This window comes from Nuphar pumila, chromosome 1 (genome assembly GCF_984573655.1).
Source record: "Nuphar pumila chromosome 1, dmNupPumi1.hap1.1, whole genome shotgun sequence".
NCBI classification, from domain to species: domain Eukaryota; kingdom Viridiplantae; phylum Streptophyta; class Magnoliopsida; order Nymphaeales; family Nymphaeaceae; genus Nuphar; species Nuphar pumila.
In genome coordinates, this window is record NC_143249.1 from 10,884,628 (window position 1) to 10,900,212 (window position 15,585).

At 35.8% G+C, this 15,585-nt stretch overlaps 1 protein-coding gene across 1 annotated transcript in view; it reads left to right on the forward strand.

Annotated features, from left to right (window-relative positions):
* The first annotated feature begins 432 nt into the window (after positions 1-432).
* LOC149847957 (protein PHOSPHATE STARVATION RESPONSE 3-like) overlaps positions 433-15,585 on the forward strand; it is a 42,926-nt gene continuing 27,773 nt past the window's right edge. Inside the window, exons 1-6 of the mRNA XM_090002840.1 lie at positions 433-454; positions 589-752; positions 3,705-3,921; positions 5,432-5,508; positions 5,589-5,628; positions 5,736-5,793. Of these exons, the coding sequence (XP_089858966.1) occupies positions 433-454; positions 589-752; positions 3,705-3,921; positions 5,432-5,508; positions 5,589-5,628; positions 5,736-5,793 (578 nt within the window). The remainder of the gene's footprint in view (positions 455-588; positions 753-3,704; positions 3,922-5,431; positions 5,509-5,588; positions 5,629-5,735; positions 5,794-15,585) is intronic.

Below are 15,585 nucleotides of genomic sequence, written 5' to 3' on the forward strand. Positions count from 1 at the left end.
TGTTATACCCATTGAAAATAAGATGAGAGAGAATCGTTTACGGTGATTTGGACATATTCGGCGAAGTCCTAATGACGCTCCAAGTAGAACGATGGAGAAATAGAAAAATATATTAGTTAAAAGAAGTTGAGGTAGGCCTAAAAAGACTTGGATGAAAATGATAGGTAAGGATATGAATGTTTTGAACCTCACCGAGGCATTGGATAGAAATGGTTGGAGAAGAAGAATTCATGTGGAAGACCCGCAATGATTTTCTTTTTTGGTTCATGTGGCCGACCCCAATTGTTTTGGGATGAAGGCTTAGTTGTTGTCGTAGTTTTTGCCAAATTGTTTTTTCTTTAAAACAGTTTGGATTCAGATTAAGAGACCGATTTTGGCAACATTGATGTGAAATGTCAATTTCATAAAATTGTGGTGCCGTCCATCCAGGTGATGAACGGCACACGGGATGCAAGTGGGTCCATACATGTGGTGGGGTTCTGGATACCGTCCATCTCTTAGATGGACGGCAAAAAAGATCCTCTGACGGTTTATCGTCAGGCCATGAACCACTCCTTCCTAGATTCTCTTCTGGTCTTTTTGAAACAGTGTTTGCTTACGTGGGCTTTGACAGCAATGGCCGTTTTTGGCCTTCGCTCATGTCAAAACCTTCTCCCACTCCCCCCCCCCCTCGTGCACACACACCCAACTCAAGCGCCCCACCAACTCTTGGAGGCTTCACACTCAGGCCCATGAAACAGCACCAGGCCTCTGTAAGTTCACTCCTTAGATTCTTTCTTTATGGGGATACTTTTGGTGAAGTTGGTATTTGGTGGTTTCTCTGAGTTAATATGTCATTGCTTGTGGTTGGGGTCATTTCATGGATGAATGGATGATGGCTTTTACTTTTTAGATCGATTCGGCTTGTTGAAAACATGGTTCTGTGCTGCTTCTTTTGTTGGTGTTTGTGTTTTCTGTAGCCTGTTCCGAATCAGAGCTTTTTGGATTGTTTTGAATCAATTAGATAAGAGTATATGCCAAATTTTGATTATTATAGTTTTTTTTTGTCGGGCGGGGGGCGGGGGGGGGGGGGGGGGGGGGCGGGATGCAATAGTTAGGAAGAAAGATTGTTTTTACACAATCAGGTAGGAAACTAAGAGTATTGAACAAGTGGCTAATCATAAAGCATCATCTCCTTGCTGTTATTCAAGAGTTTCATTGACAGAAGCAACACATATTTTATTTCTGTAGTATTTTTTCCTTTTACTTCTTTCTGGCTTTTTGGTTTGTTTAGAGAGAATGATCTTTTATCAAGTAATTTGAAGTACAGAGTCAGGTGAACCTATCAAAATAAAAGAAGCAAGGAGCAAACTAGTCCTTATAGTCAATAAGATGCCTGCCGTAGGTACCCACTGGCCAGAAAGATGTGCTTATCTACAAGTGACAAAAGTTATCCCTATGACGAAGAAGATTCTACTTTTAAACCTAATTCGTAGGCGTTAGTGACTCCTAATAGTTCAAGCTCTTTCAACAAATCAGTCACAGAGAGATGAAATTACATCCCTCTGCATGATGACTACACAGAGTTGAAACTGGGCAAGCGATGGTCCATATTGCCGTGTGCATATGTGTGGAAAACAGGTGTCTGATATTTCCATAATCACTATATAATCTGTACAAAATTTTGATGAGAGAGAGAGAACGGAGAATGCAGGCAGCAGAGAAAATTATTTGATCTGTTTTACTGGAAGTCCCATGTCAATATGAAGAATTAGCATATTACTGGAATTCCATATCTGTAGTGGATGATCGAGTGGATCCAGAGGAGATTACACTTTTGATGCTTACGTAGGCTGATCTGAAGGAGCATTTCTTCGGTAGATGTTGGTCGGGTTTCTGCCTGTGATTCCCACCTATGGGAGCACCAAATTTTGATTCCTATCTGAATTAGATGCCTGAATATTGATGGTATTAATATGATTACTGCACCAAAAATTCCCTTTTTATGCAAAAAATATCAAGTATTATGCCATGCCCAGATTTGTTATCGAAGCTCCACTTGCTTTTGCCACTATTTCTGTGGAAATGGTGGAGCTTGCGTTGGATGTGAAACTCTATATGCTGCAACTAGAACATTACCATGACCAAGTCTACCTAAGTCAGTGTGGCTGCTGTGCGTGGAATTGATTCTGAAAATATTTGCAGGCATGTGTGAAAATGTAAATATTGCAACATCTTTATATCTGCTGGGATAGCTTGATGTTACCTGGCACCATAAGTCTGCTGTTACTGGTTGAAGAGTTGCTGCAATCACCATGAAAAAGCACTGCCATATGACTACTAAAAGCAGGAGGAAATGTTAATATTTGGTTTCCTGGTTGAACTGAAAAACTGCTGGTGTGGACTTGCAGCCATGGCTTATGGACAATGCAAGAGTTTAAGCGGCTGAAAGGATGGCCATTTAAGAAAACATGCCTCAAGTTGAGAATCCAGAAGCATTTGCCAGAATGGCACTGTAGGATTTTATGATATGAAGATTAAAGTTGCTATTGTACCATTAGCAACACTACTTGGTTGCATCATTCCTCTTTCCATGTAGCTGCGAATTTTGTGATGATGTATTGAGGATGAGGGATCAAGAAAGTGCAAAATCCATCCTCAGGTGATGTACTGGTGTACTATGTGCATTCCGATAGATCTAAGGACATGAAAGCACTTGAGCATTGTTACTGTAAGGCTGCCTCTGGCAATGGACTGGTTCACAAGATAACTGGTTTAATTACTTGTAGCATCACAGAATGGCCTTATAGTTATTTCCCAGTGCACTCGATGCCCTCGTACAGTTTTTTCTCCTTATATGGGATTTATGTAAATCATATTATGACTTCTAATTTTAGTGCATATGTAGAATGGAATGCTACAGGAGGACGCATGAGGATAGTTGGACATGCAAACCACATAATGTATTTTGCCAGCATTTTCTGTTTCTGTATTTCTCTATTTCCCTTTCATTCTAATCACTGATACTTATTCAGTGGTCTGTATTGATATAAATTAACAAGAAATGCTATCATTTACTGAAAAATCTAACTGTCTAGTATTCATAAATTCACAATGACTGCAGAAAGGATTTTCCCATTGTCATCACGATGATGTGCAGGAGTAAATGGATGACAAGGTAAATGGGCTATGAGGCTTAAAAATCTTTCCATAAACAAGATATAATACAATTGGTTATGGGAAGACATGTGTAATGAATGGTGCATTAGTTACATCAAGGAGATAGTTAATAAACTATCCAGAAACGTGGCTCTCCTCTGACCTCAAGGAAACAGATATCTTTCTTCTGGTGGTGCCTTAGCTTTGTTTATGTCAAGGCTGCTGTACATATTGGGAAGTCCACCTTAGGTTACCTATGCTTACTTCCATGAGATGCTGGAACCATCAAAATAATGTCATCTTTGTCTATGGACAGGCAATATAATTAAAGATAGCGTTGGAAGGACATGCTCAGGTTAGGCATTCCTCCATATGGGGTGCCCATCACATTGGTTCTTGTCATGTGTCTGTAATTGAACCTTTGATTGAGACCAACTTTCCTTAATTTGTGAGGTTCTACAACAGTGTATTATTATGAAGAACGCTTGTTGCAGAACCAGCTTTCATCAGCATTCTACTTAAGCAACTGTACTGATGCAAATTCGCTTTGTTATTTCTTGTTGAAGATGCTTCATGAAGATCAAAACTTCGAATTCACTTCAGTTTCTCATAAGAGCCAAGGAAAGCAGCAGTTCCCTACAGGAGATGTTGGTATCCCTCCAGGTTCAATCAGAATTCATGCTCCAACAAGTGGAATGGGATCAACCAAACAGCGTCTTCGCTGGACACCTGATCTCCATGATCGATTTGTTGAAGCCATCACACAACTTGGAGGGCCTGATAGTAAGTAACTTCTCCAAGATGGAAACAAGAGAATCCTAAATAGCACATTAAGTGATCTTATCTCATTGTATGTTATTGGCATCCACGTGCAAACGCATGCACACCCATGCAGTATTGGTGTTATTTGTCTATCTGAAGGCATTATGATTTTAAGTCCTAAGGTTCTTAATGGATCTGGGAAGTAGTTCACTTTGGAATGGTTTTCATCATGGTTGGCAAACTTGGTGAGTCAACTCATGACTCACCCAAGTTGTCTTGCATTGCCCCTTAATCGAATAAAAAATTTAGTAAAACTCAGTCAGGGCTAAACTTGGCCAAGACAATGCTTTGATACGGCCGAGACTGAGAATCGCCCAAGTCAGTCGGGTGTTGTTAAGACTCGCCTGAGTCAGCCGAGTTTTGTTCCTTTTAAGAAGTTTAGGCATTGGTCCTCACAACCAATAAAGCATGGCTTCTTTAATGAATTTACCTTTTCTACTGCATGCATTTCATTATTTTTTAAGTAGTTTTATTTTTTTATCAAGTTTATTTAGAAAGTCTACTTTTTTTTTTAATTATTTTACATACCTCATCTGTTAGGACCGTTACATCCAATTAGGAATTCCCTCTTTAATGGCCTATTTAAATTGCTTTTTCATTTTTTTTCTATCGAAGAGATACTTTACAACTAAAAGTCTGAAGTTTACATGTGCTGATATATATATATATATATATATATATATATATATATATATATATATATATATATATATATATGTATATGTATATGTATGTATATATAGAGAGAGTGTGAGAGTGAGAGAAAGGTTCTTATATTTACTAAATACATATTTATTAGTTATTTTTAATAAATAAAATAAATTTTTTTGACTAGTCTGAGTGACAGAGTCAAGCATGGCCGATCCAAGACCGATTCCCGAGAATCACAACCATAGTTTTCATGACAACAAGCAAACTTTCTTAATGGGTTTGGTTTTTAACTGTGATCAGCTTAAATAAGTCAAGTGTGCCAAATGCCAATAGTTTAGAATAAGACAATTGTATATAAATATATAATAGATATGCCCACAAGGGTTCCACACACCTGGTTAGGTGGGTCGGCTTAAGGTTTCAAATTGGAGGAGGTTAAGAGTTTGATATCTGGGTTAATCATCCTTTGCCGCAAGACCTAAGCCAAATGGAAAACTATCCCTAGTGGGCAGGGAGTACTCGTGGAGTTTTACACCACAGACAGCAACTTAGTTCCACGGTCAACGTGGCACCTCTCAGACCATAATGGGATGTCCAAACCATAGCGGTGGTATATATATATATATATATATATATATATATATATATATATATATATATATATATATATATATATTGATGTTCAAGAACACATAAAAATACAGAATCTGATATTGATGTTCAAATTGGAATAATCAAGGCCATAGGAAAAAAAAAGATGTGTAGCTATATATTTTTCATGTTCCTAAAATTGTTTTGAAATAGTTTATTAACTTGATAGGGGCAACACCTAAGGGTGTTCTGAAGTTCATGGGCATTCAAGGGATCACTATATTCCATGTTAAAAGCCACTTGCAGGTAAACTCTTAAGCCAAGTTCCTATTATCAATTCTAGAAAGATTTTTTGTTGTTGATATTTCTTTATATGTTTCATTTAGAAGTATCGGCTAGCAAAATACATCCCAGATTCATCAGATGGTAAGTTGATTCCGTTTACTCTTTTTATCACCAGCAGTTTGGAGTTAAGGGAGCTCTTCAATTAATGAATATTCATTTTCTCTTGTATCTTTTATTTTTCTCTGCAGGAGAAAAATCAAATATTGGAAAAGATATGGAAGTCACTAAAGATCATGATTCCCACCAGTACGTTGTGATTGGTTTTCTACATGTTCATGTTTGAATGATTTTACAGTATATTTCTTATTTTGATATGAATGGTTTCACGGGCACAACTTCCTTATACTCGGATAAAATCATAATTGGTGTTGGGAATAAAATTGATTTTGTCGTAATCCTATCTTAAGCAGAGCTCTGTATTCTGACAAATCAGTCAAAAAATGAAACAGGACACTAAGGCCTGCAGAGATATTATACCTGCTCCATTATACTTTTTATGTAGAACTAGTCCCCTTGTGAATTGTGCACCGGGTGTTGAGCTGGATCTGACAGACTATCAGCCAAAACAGAAGACCTTGCTTCTTGTATTTCTATATTGCAAGTCACCTATGAATTATATCAAGGCAGTACTTCACCAGTCAAAGGCAGTTTCACAATGTTGCATTAATCATATTCAAGGTCAATGTCCATATTAGTTGATGTTACGCATTATAGATAGCAAATCAATATAGATGATTCTCTCTCCAACAAATGTGTGTCTGTCAAAAGGAGCCACAGTGACTGGAATTTCGGTTCCACTGAAGCTAGTTGGCTTTCCCTCAGATATATTATTGTTGGACCAAGTTGAACCAATTAGGAATAACATAGAAATGTACCAACGTATAATGAATTGGAAAAATAAAGAAAAACTGAAAGAGTTGAGATGTTACAGTCCAACTGGGAAACAGGCACCATTGCTGTACTATGCTCTGCCAAGAAAGAAGCATTTCAAACTAAAGGGTTAACAATTCCTTTGCATAAAAATGGGTACAATTAAGAAGAAAACTGGTAGGTGTGGGTAACAAAGTATATAAAAAAACAATTTTAAAATTTAAACTAAATCCATTTATGTTGAACATAAAAAATAAAAAACCATGATTAATTTTGCTATCCTTAATGCTAATAGATGTCTAGTCCATAGGGTATTTTTATTGACTAATGTCATGACGAAATCTAATGGTTTGACATGGCATAAGGCATGATCTCTGTTCCCTATTTCAGATATCGACCTCAAATTGAAGAGCACTAGCCTATGGATGTTCATGGGAAAGTGAATTTTCAATCTTTTTAATGTGACATTTTCTCTTAATTGTTTTTTCCATTATATCATGATAATATCATGATATTTTCAAAATATTGTTAATATATGTGATTGTAACGACCCCAATCCATACCCTTTAAAAATGCGGAATATATATATATATATATATATATATATATATATATATATATATATATATATATAATAGTTGCAGAAAACTTTCCAGAGACCTGGGGTCCTCACAGTTCCAATTCCAACTAGATAGCACAAACAATACAAACGAACTTGCAACCATCATCCATAAGAACCAAAATAATTTCTTTATTTATGAGTAAGTAAACTGTAGAGACAATGTTTTATTCAACTGAAAGTAAAGTAACAACTGAAAAAGCAAGAATGATTGAATAAAGAGTCACTCTGTCCCCCGCTGAAGCTGTCAAGCTCAAGTATGACTCTCATCCATCCCCAGTAGCTAGTCCAACCTCACTGTTCACCATAACCTATGAAAAACCAACAAAGTAGGGTGTCAGAACCGAAATTCTGAGCACAACTACTTCTAAAGAAACCAGGTGAGACAAAGAACATGGATAAAATTTCATGCAATGATTTGAGTGCAGATATAAAATTTGCAGCATTTAAATATTCATACTTACCAACAATTACATATGCTCACCAGTCAAGAACAGTAAAGCAGTACCATATATCAAGAACTAAATAACCAAACCTTGCAGCATGATTTCAAGAAGTAAATCATATGCTACCACCAAATCATGTCATGATATAGAGAATGATTCAAACAGACATGATCTAATGCATAACAGGAAAATGCATGATTATGTGCAATGCATGATTTCTTTTGTTATCTTTCATTTAAGTTTCATCTTTCCATATGCATGCCCTATTAAATGCACGCAGCTTTAAGTTCCTCCTTTTAATTACCGTTGCCCGCGGATACACCAAACATGTACAAACCCCGAGGTCAAGTAGGTTCCTAAGGTAGCTTAACACACAATTTGTATTTTATTATTGGGTTCCAACTTAGCCCTCGACCGAATCACCTTCGGAACATTAGACCTCCACATCTAATGTTGGGGACACAAGAGACACCCCACGCCCACAAGTGTCACTTCCTTGGTACCATAAACAACAGCTGTGTCGAACACACCACTCCCGGGTAAAGTGGCAGACTCTCCCTAAAACCGTGGTCAGGAGAAAGAACCTCAATATCGGGTTCGGAGGACAAAATTACAGCACACGAAGTTTTTGTATCCTCACAGTCTCCCCAAGACCGGATCTCTAGGATTCTCATACTCCAAATGAGATATCCTAGAATGTATATTACACTGTTCTTATTCATTATTTTTTTATGTAAGTCAATTCTTCATGTTTGCAACATTATATGCAAAAGTAAAATGAAAACCCACATCCTCCCTTGCGGGAACCCTTACGGGACTCCAGCCCGTATAAACGACTAGAACAGTGTAGTAGTGTGACCTACCCACTTATGTGGTTTAAGTGATGCAGTTAAAAATATATGTGAAAAGAACCAAAACCACGGCTCTCCAGGCCGGTGACGGTCCATTTAGGCCATCGGTGCATCACATAACAAAACAAAAGTAGTGCTTTATTTATAACACTAAGCCTAAGTGCCAAATGCATGTGTACTCATGCAAATATAAACCCAATCATAAACATGTCATTGCTTAATCATATGTATCCTTGTTATGTGTGTTACCTACATCACATACGTGTATTCACCAATGCATACCTCTTTTGAGTGTGTGCATGTGCACATAGTTTAACATATTTTCATTAAGTGTACATGCTTACGTTAATTGCACAACATCAATAACTTGGCAGTTAAGTGACAATGCATGCTCACATTAATGATGGCGTAACCAAAACAATGAACTACTGCTTAGCAAGATTAATTACACATACATCTCACTGAGCATGATTTATGATTTTCGTACATGCGCATCTATGCTAACCTATCATAGATGAACCATATTAACCATGGCAAACATAAGTAACATATTGAGCGTATACCCACGCTCCTTGGACTGCTGCTATACCTGTCATTTCATCAGTGAAAATCAACACATCCTTTCAGTCCTATACATGGAGTTTAGTTTCTATTTGGCACTGAAACAAATTTCCATTTTTGTCTTAATTTCAAGATGGAATAGTCTGTTATCTATTTTTACATAGATGCAGTTTCAACTGAAATCTGCCTGCTGAAGGTGTGAAACAGTTTCCTTAAAGTAACAATACTAACCATTCATTAATCAAAGCCTAATGTATCACACAGTAACACTTGAACCGAGAAATATCAAATCAACGTATGTACTAATAGTTCATTAACAAAAACATACACAACAACACTTTGGATTGATATCAAAGGCATTGATTGCACATGGTTCAGCTAATAGCAAGCAATTTGGTTTTGGTTTCAATTTGGGTTATGTCACCTCGATGAAATGGAAGCCTGAACTTAACCCATATAGTTTTAAGAGCATCTAATATATATATTTTTACTAAAAAAAATGCATACAACATACTCGGGTCAGCCATGTCGGATTCATAGCCCAAATCCAACTAAGGATGCAAATGGGACAGATCAAGGATGGAGGTTTGCAATTTTTTTGGCTATTTGAATCTGCATCCCCATGTAATTAGCTGTTCCGTAGCCGAATCATTTGCATCACTAAATCCAGCATAACACATAAGGTACTTAGGGCTATGGAAAAACTGGAATAACCCAATCAGATTTTTCAAAATCGGCACCGTACTGCGTACCTTTCCACATTTCCATCCCTAAGGATGAGACACCAGATAAAATCAAACAGGTAGTTCAATACATCCCTGGGTATGAAGGGATCCATACAGTCCCTCTTCTTCACGAACATGAATGGGCATATACATTCAGCCCCTTTTGCCCATGGGTTTCCACCGAATCACACATGGAATCTCATCCACATTCTATCCCTCATCTGAATCAAAAGACAGTACCCGTACCTCTTTCAGCAATATTTCTGGTGATCGAAGACAACCTTTACGAGAGAAAGAGGTCGACTGAGGTCGATCTCCCCACTGTCGAACTCAGGTTGAAGGGAAACAATGAGGAGGAAGAAGGAGAAGCTCCGCTTGACAAGGGTGGCGTGTATGCCTGCCGCGGGTGGGAAGCTGCTGGCGATGGAGGTGTTAAAATATGTGTATTATCAACATTTGTAATCTCGTATATATTTATATTCATATATATATATAGATATATATATATACATATATATATGTATATATATCTATATATATATATATGAATATAAATATATATACTTTATTTCACCCAAAAGGGTATTTCTGTAAATTCCTGTTTTACGCATATTCCATTTTGGAATTATGCTTGTAATTTTTATTTTTATTTTTTTTTTATTTTTCTTCTTTTTCCCTTTTTATTTTTTGGCTTTTGCGCCACATAGGGAGGCTCCCCAAAGAGTCGTTGGGGAGCCTCCAACGGTCACATATGTGACCGTTGGGGGCTCCCAACGACTCTCTTGGGAGCCCCCTTTGTGGCTCCTTCTTATGCTTATAAATAGGGGCTCTCCCCTTTGTATTTTTGTATCTTAGAGGGAGCTTATGCTCCATTGTAATGGGGTTTTTACCCCTTCTCCATTATTCTTCAATGATATGCAACTTATGACTTTATGTCATATTTTCCCCTTTTTATGGGTTTTATGTGTTAGCACATTATGTGCTTATGTTGTTTCCCTTTAATGGGTATATTTGCATTTCACGTGCATAAGTATGGGTTCATTATTGAACCCAATGTATTCCAAGTCATTTTTTAACATGGTATCAGAGCGAGGTCACGATGGGGTTGTCCTTTGGTGCAACGGAAAGCGTGTCGCTCAAGAAATGGTGAAGTATTCATTGCTCTTCCTTTTTGCTTTGAAGTTATTCGGTATGTATCCATTTTCTTAAAATATTATGCATTTGAAAATATGTTTCTTGCATATAGTTTGTTCGTTTAATGGTTTTGATAGTTGAATTATGTCTTTTCACATTTCGTGTGCTCGTATATTTTAAAATTATCTCCCTCAAATTTGGTGAACTCGTTTGTTGTTCAAATATATAATTTGTGTTTATCGAACTACTAATCGCATATAATAGAAATTTATGTTTTTTTTTTTAAATTACCTTCAATTATGTGAGATTTATAATTCCTACATAACTATCTCATGATTGACCTATAAGTTAATTTTTAAAATTATATATATGATTTCTTGCTGAAGTAATGATCTTTGCTTAAAATTTTTTAACTCTCATATGAACCCATATTTGATTTGAGTTCCTCTTTTGATTATAAATTTTAGTGCATTTTTTGAAAAATTTGATATAATCCTTATATGAAAATCTCTCACATCTAAAAATCTTTGTTGGATCCTAAAGTAGTTCTTGTTAATGATAACTTATAAGAACTCCTAAAAGTTTTTCAATGTTTCTTTTTTTTGAAAAATTGTTTATGATAAACCATTAGGAAAGATTTTTTAAAAGGAATTTCTCACACTACATAGAGTGCATAGTTCATCTTTTGCATCCTTTTGGTATAAATGATTTCTTTTTTCATCTTTATAAACTTGTTGGTTTGTATTTTTCATAAGGTTTCGAAACCTCTTAATAATATCTTTTAAAAATGCCTACATTGACCATAATATGGTTTTTCTTTGTCCCCAATTGCAATTGTTAAATTTTGAGAATTTCAAGCATTGCTCTTTTTATAAAGTGCATACTTGCTCACTTTTGTGTATTTTTGTGTTTTGTGCACATTTGTTTCTCAAATATTTGCGCTTGTATGCATTCCCTCTTTTTTATGAAATACATGCCTTAGTGCATGTTTGTTTACACCTTGGTGTGTATTTGTTCAAGTATTGTATGAGTGCCTTCGTGCACATCTTTCATAAAGCCTTTTGTGCTCACATGTGTATTGTCTCTTCGTAGACATTTTTACATTATGGAGCTTTTATGCACATTTATTTTTGTGAAAAATATAATGAATTTAGATATTGAGTCCTTTTTAAATCATTGTAAGTGCTTTTAGCACTTTGAATGTTTCCGCATATCTCATCACAATCAAAGGTTTTTTTAAAATTGTTGTATGGGATTTAATCCCAAATTTATAAATTTTCAAGTGTTTGAAATATTCATTCCTTGAGTATTGTGTTAAAGCCTTCTTTGTGAACCATTACGGTTCTTATGATTTCTTTGATTAAAAGCTTGATTGTCTTGATGAATTCTTTATGTTGTTGTGTTTATTGCTTAATAAGTCCTTTTTGGTATAAATGACTTGTTTGAAGATTAAGCATAATTTATGTTTATGCAAAATTGTTGTTATAAAGCACATTATTGATTATTGGACCTTTTGATTCAATTTTTTAATCGGTCCTCTTTTCTTTATTCCTTAAGTGTTTATTGCCTTTTTGTGGCATTTATATTTGTCCATCACATGTTATTTAATGCATCTTCTATTTGGCCTTATTATTATATTAGATATGTTTGTTGAGGTGAGTTATGGGCACCTCGTGTTATATCATTTTAGTTTGTCCACCTTCCATATTATAGATGGTTGTTGAGGTGAGTTATGGGCACCTTGGGACTCTAAAATGATTTGTTGTATGATCTCTAATTATGAGTGTGTCACTCATTTTTTCTCTTGTGGACATTGATATTATGGATGCTTCTATGTAAATGTGATGGACATATGATGTTTTAAAACCTTAAAAGTTTTAAGGTATATTAAATCAAGGGTTTTGGGATTATTGCCCAACCTTTTCTTGTTTATGAATCTTATGAGTGCATTTGCACATTTATGATTTTGTGTTCTTGTGATTTTGCACAAGTATTCTAAGTGTTCTTGGTGTGTGTATGTCCACACATTTGCTCTCAAGAATTTTATTTTATCGATTATAGTATCTTGTTGAAGATATTTTTTACATGCATGTTATTGTTATAAGAATTCATTTTAAAAGGAGTATTGTTTTATTCGAGGTTTATTTTCATTACAAGTTTATTGCCTCAAAAGTCTTTTCCTTTTATGCCCATTATCTAAGTGTCATCATATGTAGACAAGAATTTTATTACACCTTCGTGTGTTTTTAGCCCTTTGTTGGTTTTTGCTCTCTTGGTCTAGTAGCTGAACACACTTGTCTTGAGTGTTTTTATATGTAGACAAGGCACGTTGATTCACACCATGGTGTGTGATTTTTAGCCTATGTTGGCATTTATGTCCTTGTTCTAGTCGCTTTAGATGTATGCCCATGGTTGACTTATTTCACTCATTTCAAGTGCTATCATATGTAGACAAGAGATGTATTATGTTTTAGCCCATGGTTGGCTTATTACTCTTGTTCTAGTAGCTGAACATACTTGGTTTTAAGTGTATTTTTTACGTAGACAAGAGATACTTTTTAGTCCATGTTGACATGTATTCTCTTGTTCTTGTCGTAGATGCATTTATTTCAAGTATTATTATATGTAGACAAGAGGTTCTTTTACACACCTTTGTGTGTGTCTTTGGCCTTTAATGGCTTTATATTCTTGATCTAGTAGCTTATACACTTGATTTATGGGTTTTGGAGGACTAATGAGGAAGATGTTTGTAATGGATAAACTATTGTTGAAATTTGCAAAATTTCATTCATGACTTGTGTTTTTCAAGCAAATCATATTTTTGATAAGCATATCAAGTTGATTTCTTAGCATTTAATCTATATATTAAGTGCTTATGGTTTTTGCCACCCTTATATGCAAAATGTGTATTAAGTATGTCTTTAATAAGTGATTTTAAAACCTTGTGAACTCTTGGGTTTATTTTGCCTAAAGTATGCTTGGAGACTTTGTTTCTCTTGTTTGGCACTTCATTACATGTTTGAAGCATGTTCATTAATGAGTTATTTGAGTATTAATTCATTTCATGATAAGTATATGCATATGCTCTTTATGGCCTTTTTTGGTCCTCATTCAATAATGTTTATATATATCATGCCTCTTCGTAGGCTTATTGTGGTGTCCCGTAGTGGACCATTTTGTTATTCCCCATTATGGGGTTATATTTGTCCAATATTGGACCTTATGAATGCATTATGCATTCTTGCAATTTATTTCTGCATAATTTTCTTCCGCTCATTTTGTTTTAACATGATGTATGATTTTGAAACTTTGGTGTTATTTCTGCATAATTTGCATAACTTCTAACATGTGTCATCCATAATTATGCTAGTTAGAAATGTTCCATTTGAGTAAAAGTGCAAAGATATGTTTTACTTGTTTCTTTGTTGTTTTTCTACAGGATCGCTAAGATGTGGAACGTTAGGTACATCATGGATTCGATCGATGGTGAATTGGATTTGAAGACCTAGCTCAACTGTCATGAAGATGGAGCTTTTTCCTTAAAGATTTTTTGAAGAATTGGTCTGTGTTTCAAGACTTCCCTCTGTTTTGAAGAAATGTTTTTCCAAACTTTAGGGTTTTTTCCCGCAAAGTTTGAGGGGGGATGTTAAAATATGTGTATTATCGACATTTGTAATCTCGTATATATTTATATTCACATATATATATATATATGTATATATATATATATATATATGTATATATATATATATATATATGAATATAAATATATATACTTTATTTCACCCAAAAGGGTATTTCTGTAAATTCCTGTTTTACGCATATTCCATTTTGGAATTATGCTTGTAATTTTTATTTTTATTTTTTTTTTATTTTTCTTCTTTTTCCCTTTTTATTTTTTGGCTTTTGCGCCACATAGGGAGGCTCCCCAAAGAGTCGTTGGGGAGCCTCCAACGGTCACATATGTGACCGTTGGGGGCTCCCAACGACTCTCTTGGGAGCCCCCTTTGTGGATCCTTCTTATGCTTATAAATAGGGGCTCTCCCCTTTGTATTTTTGTATCCTAGAGGGAGCTTATGCTCCATTGTAATGGGGTTTTTACCCCTTCTCCATTATTCTTCAATGATATGCAACTTATGACTTTATGTCATATTTTCCCCTTTTTATGGGTTTTATGTGTTAGCACATTATGTGCTTATGTTGTTTCCCTTTAATGGGTATATTTGCACTTCACGTGCATAAGTATGGGTTCATTATTGAACCCAATGTATTCCAAGTCATTTTCTAACAGGAGGCTCCAGCGATGTGCACGAAAACGAGAGGGAGAGAGGTGAGGTTTGGGGCAAAACAGAGAGGTAAGGGGAAGGAGGTATCGGCCTGCCCTTTTGAAGGAGGATGCCCTCCGAAACTGGTGGAGACTATTACCATCTCGTTGGTGGCTTTGGCCCATCCTTCCCCCTCTTTTCCTTCACGCAATAGGGGTTAGGGTTTTCTCTCAGCACCCTAACCTCCCCCTTCTTTCTTTCCCCCTTTTCAGAAATATCAGGCAACCCTTATCGGGTTTCCCCTTATGTGCTTGTTACACAGGGGGCGACCCGGGTCCGAACCCGGGACCCAGTAACCGACCCCGAGTTGGGTCCACGCCTAACCCCCATCATTATGGATCCGCAAGTTGGATCCAAGTGGATCCAACTGCGGATCCTCGAGTTCGCTCTCTCTCTCTCTATATATATATATATTTTGCTTTATTACTAATATTAATATTATTTTAGTATAACGCAATTATTTATGCATAAATACCCTTTATGGGTGTAAGGAAACGACTTTGAATA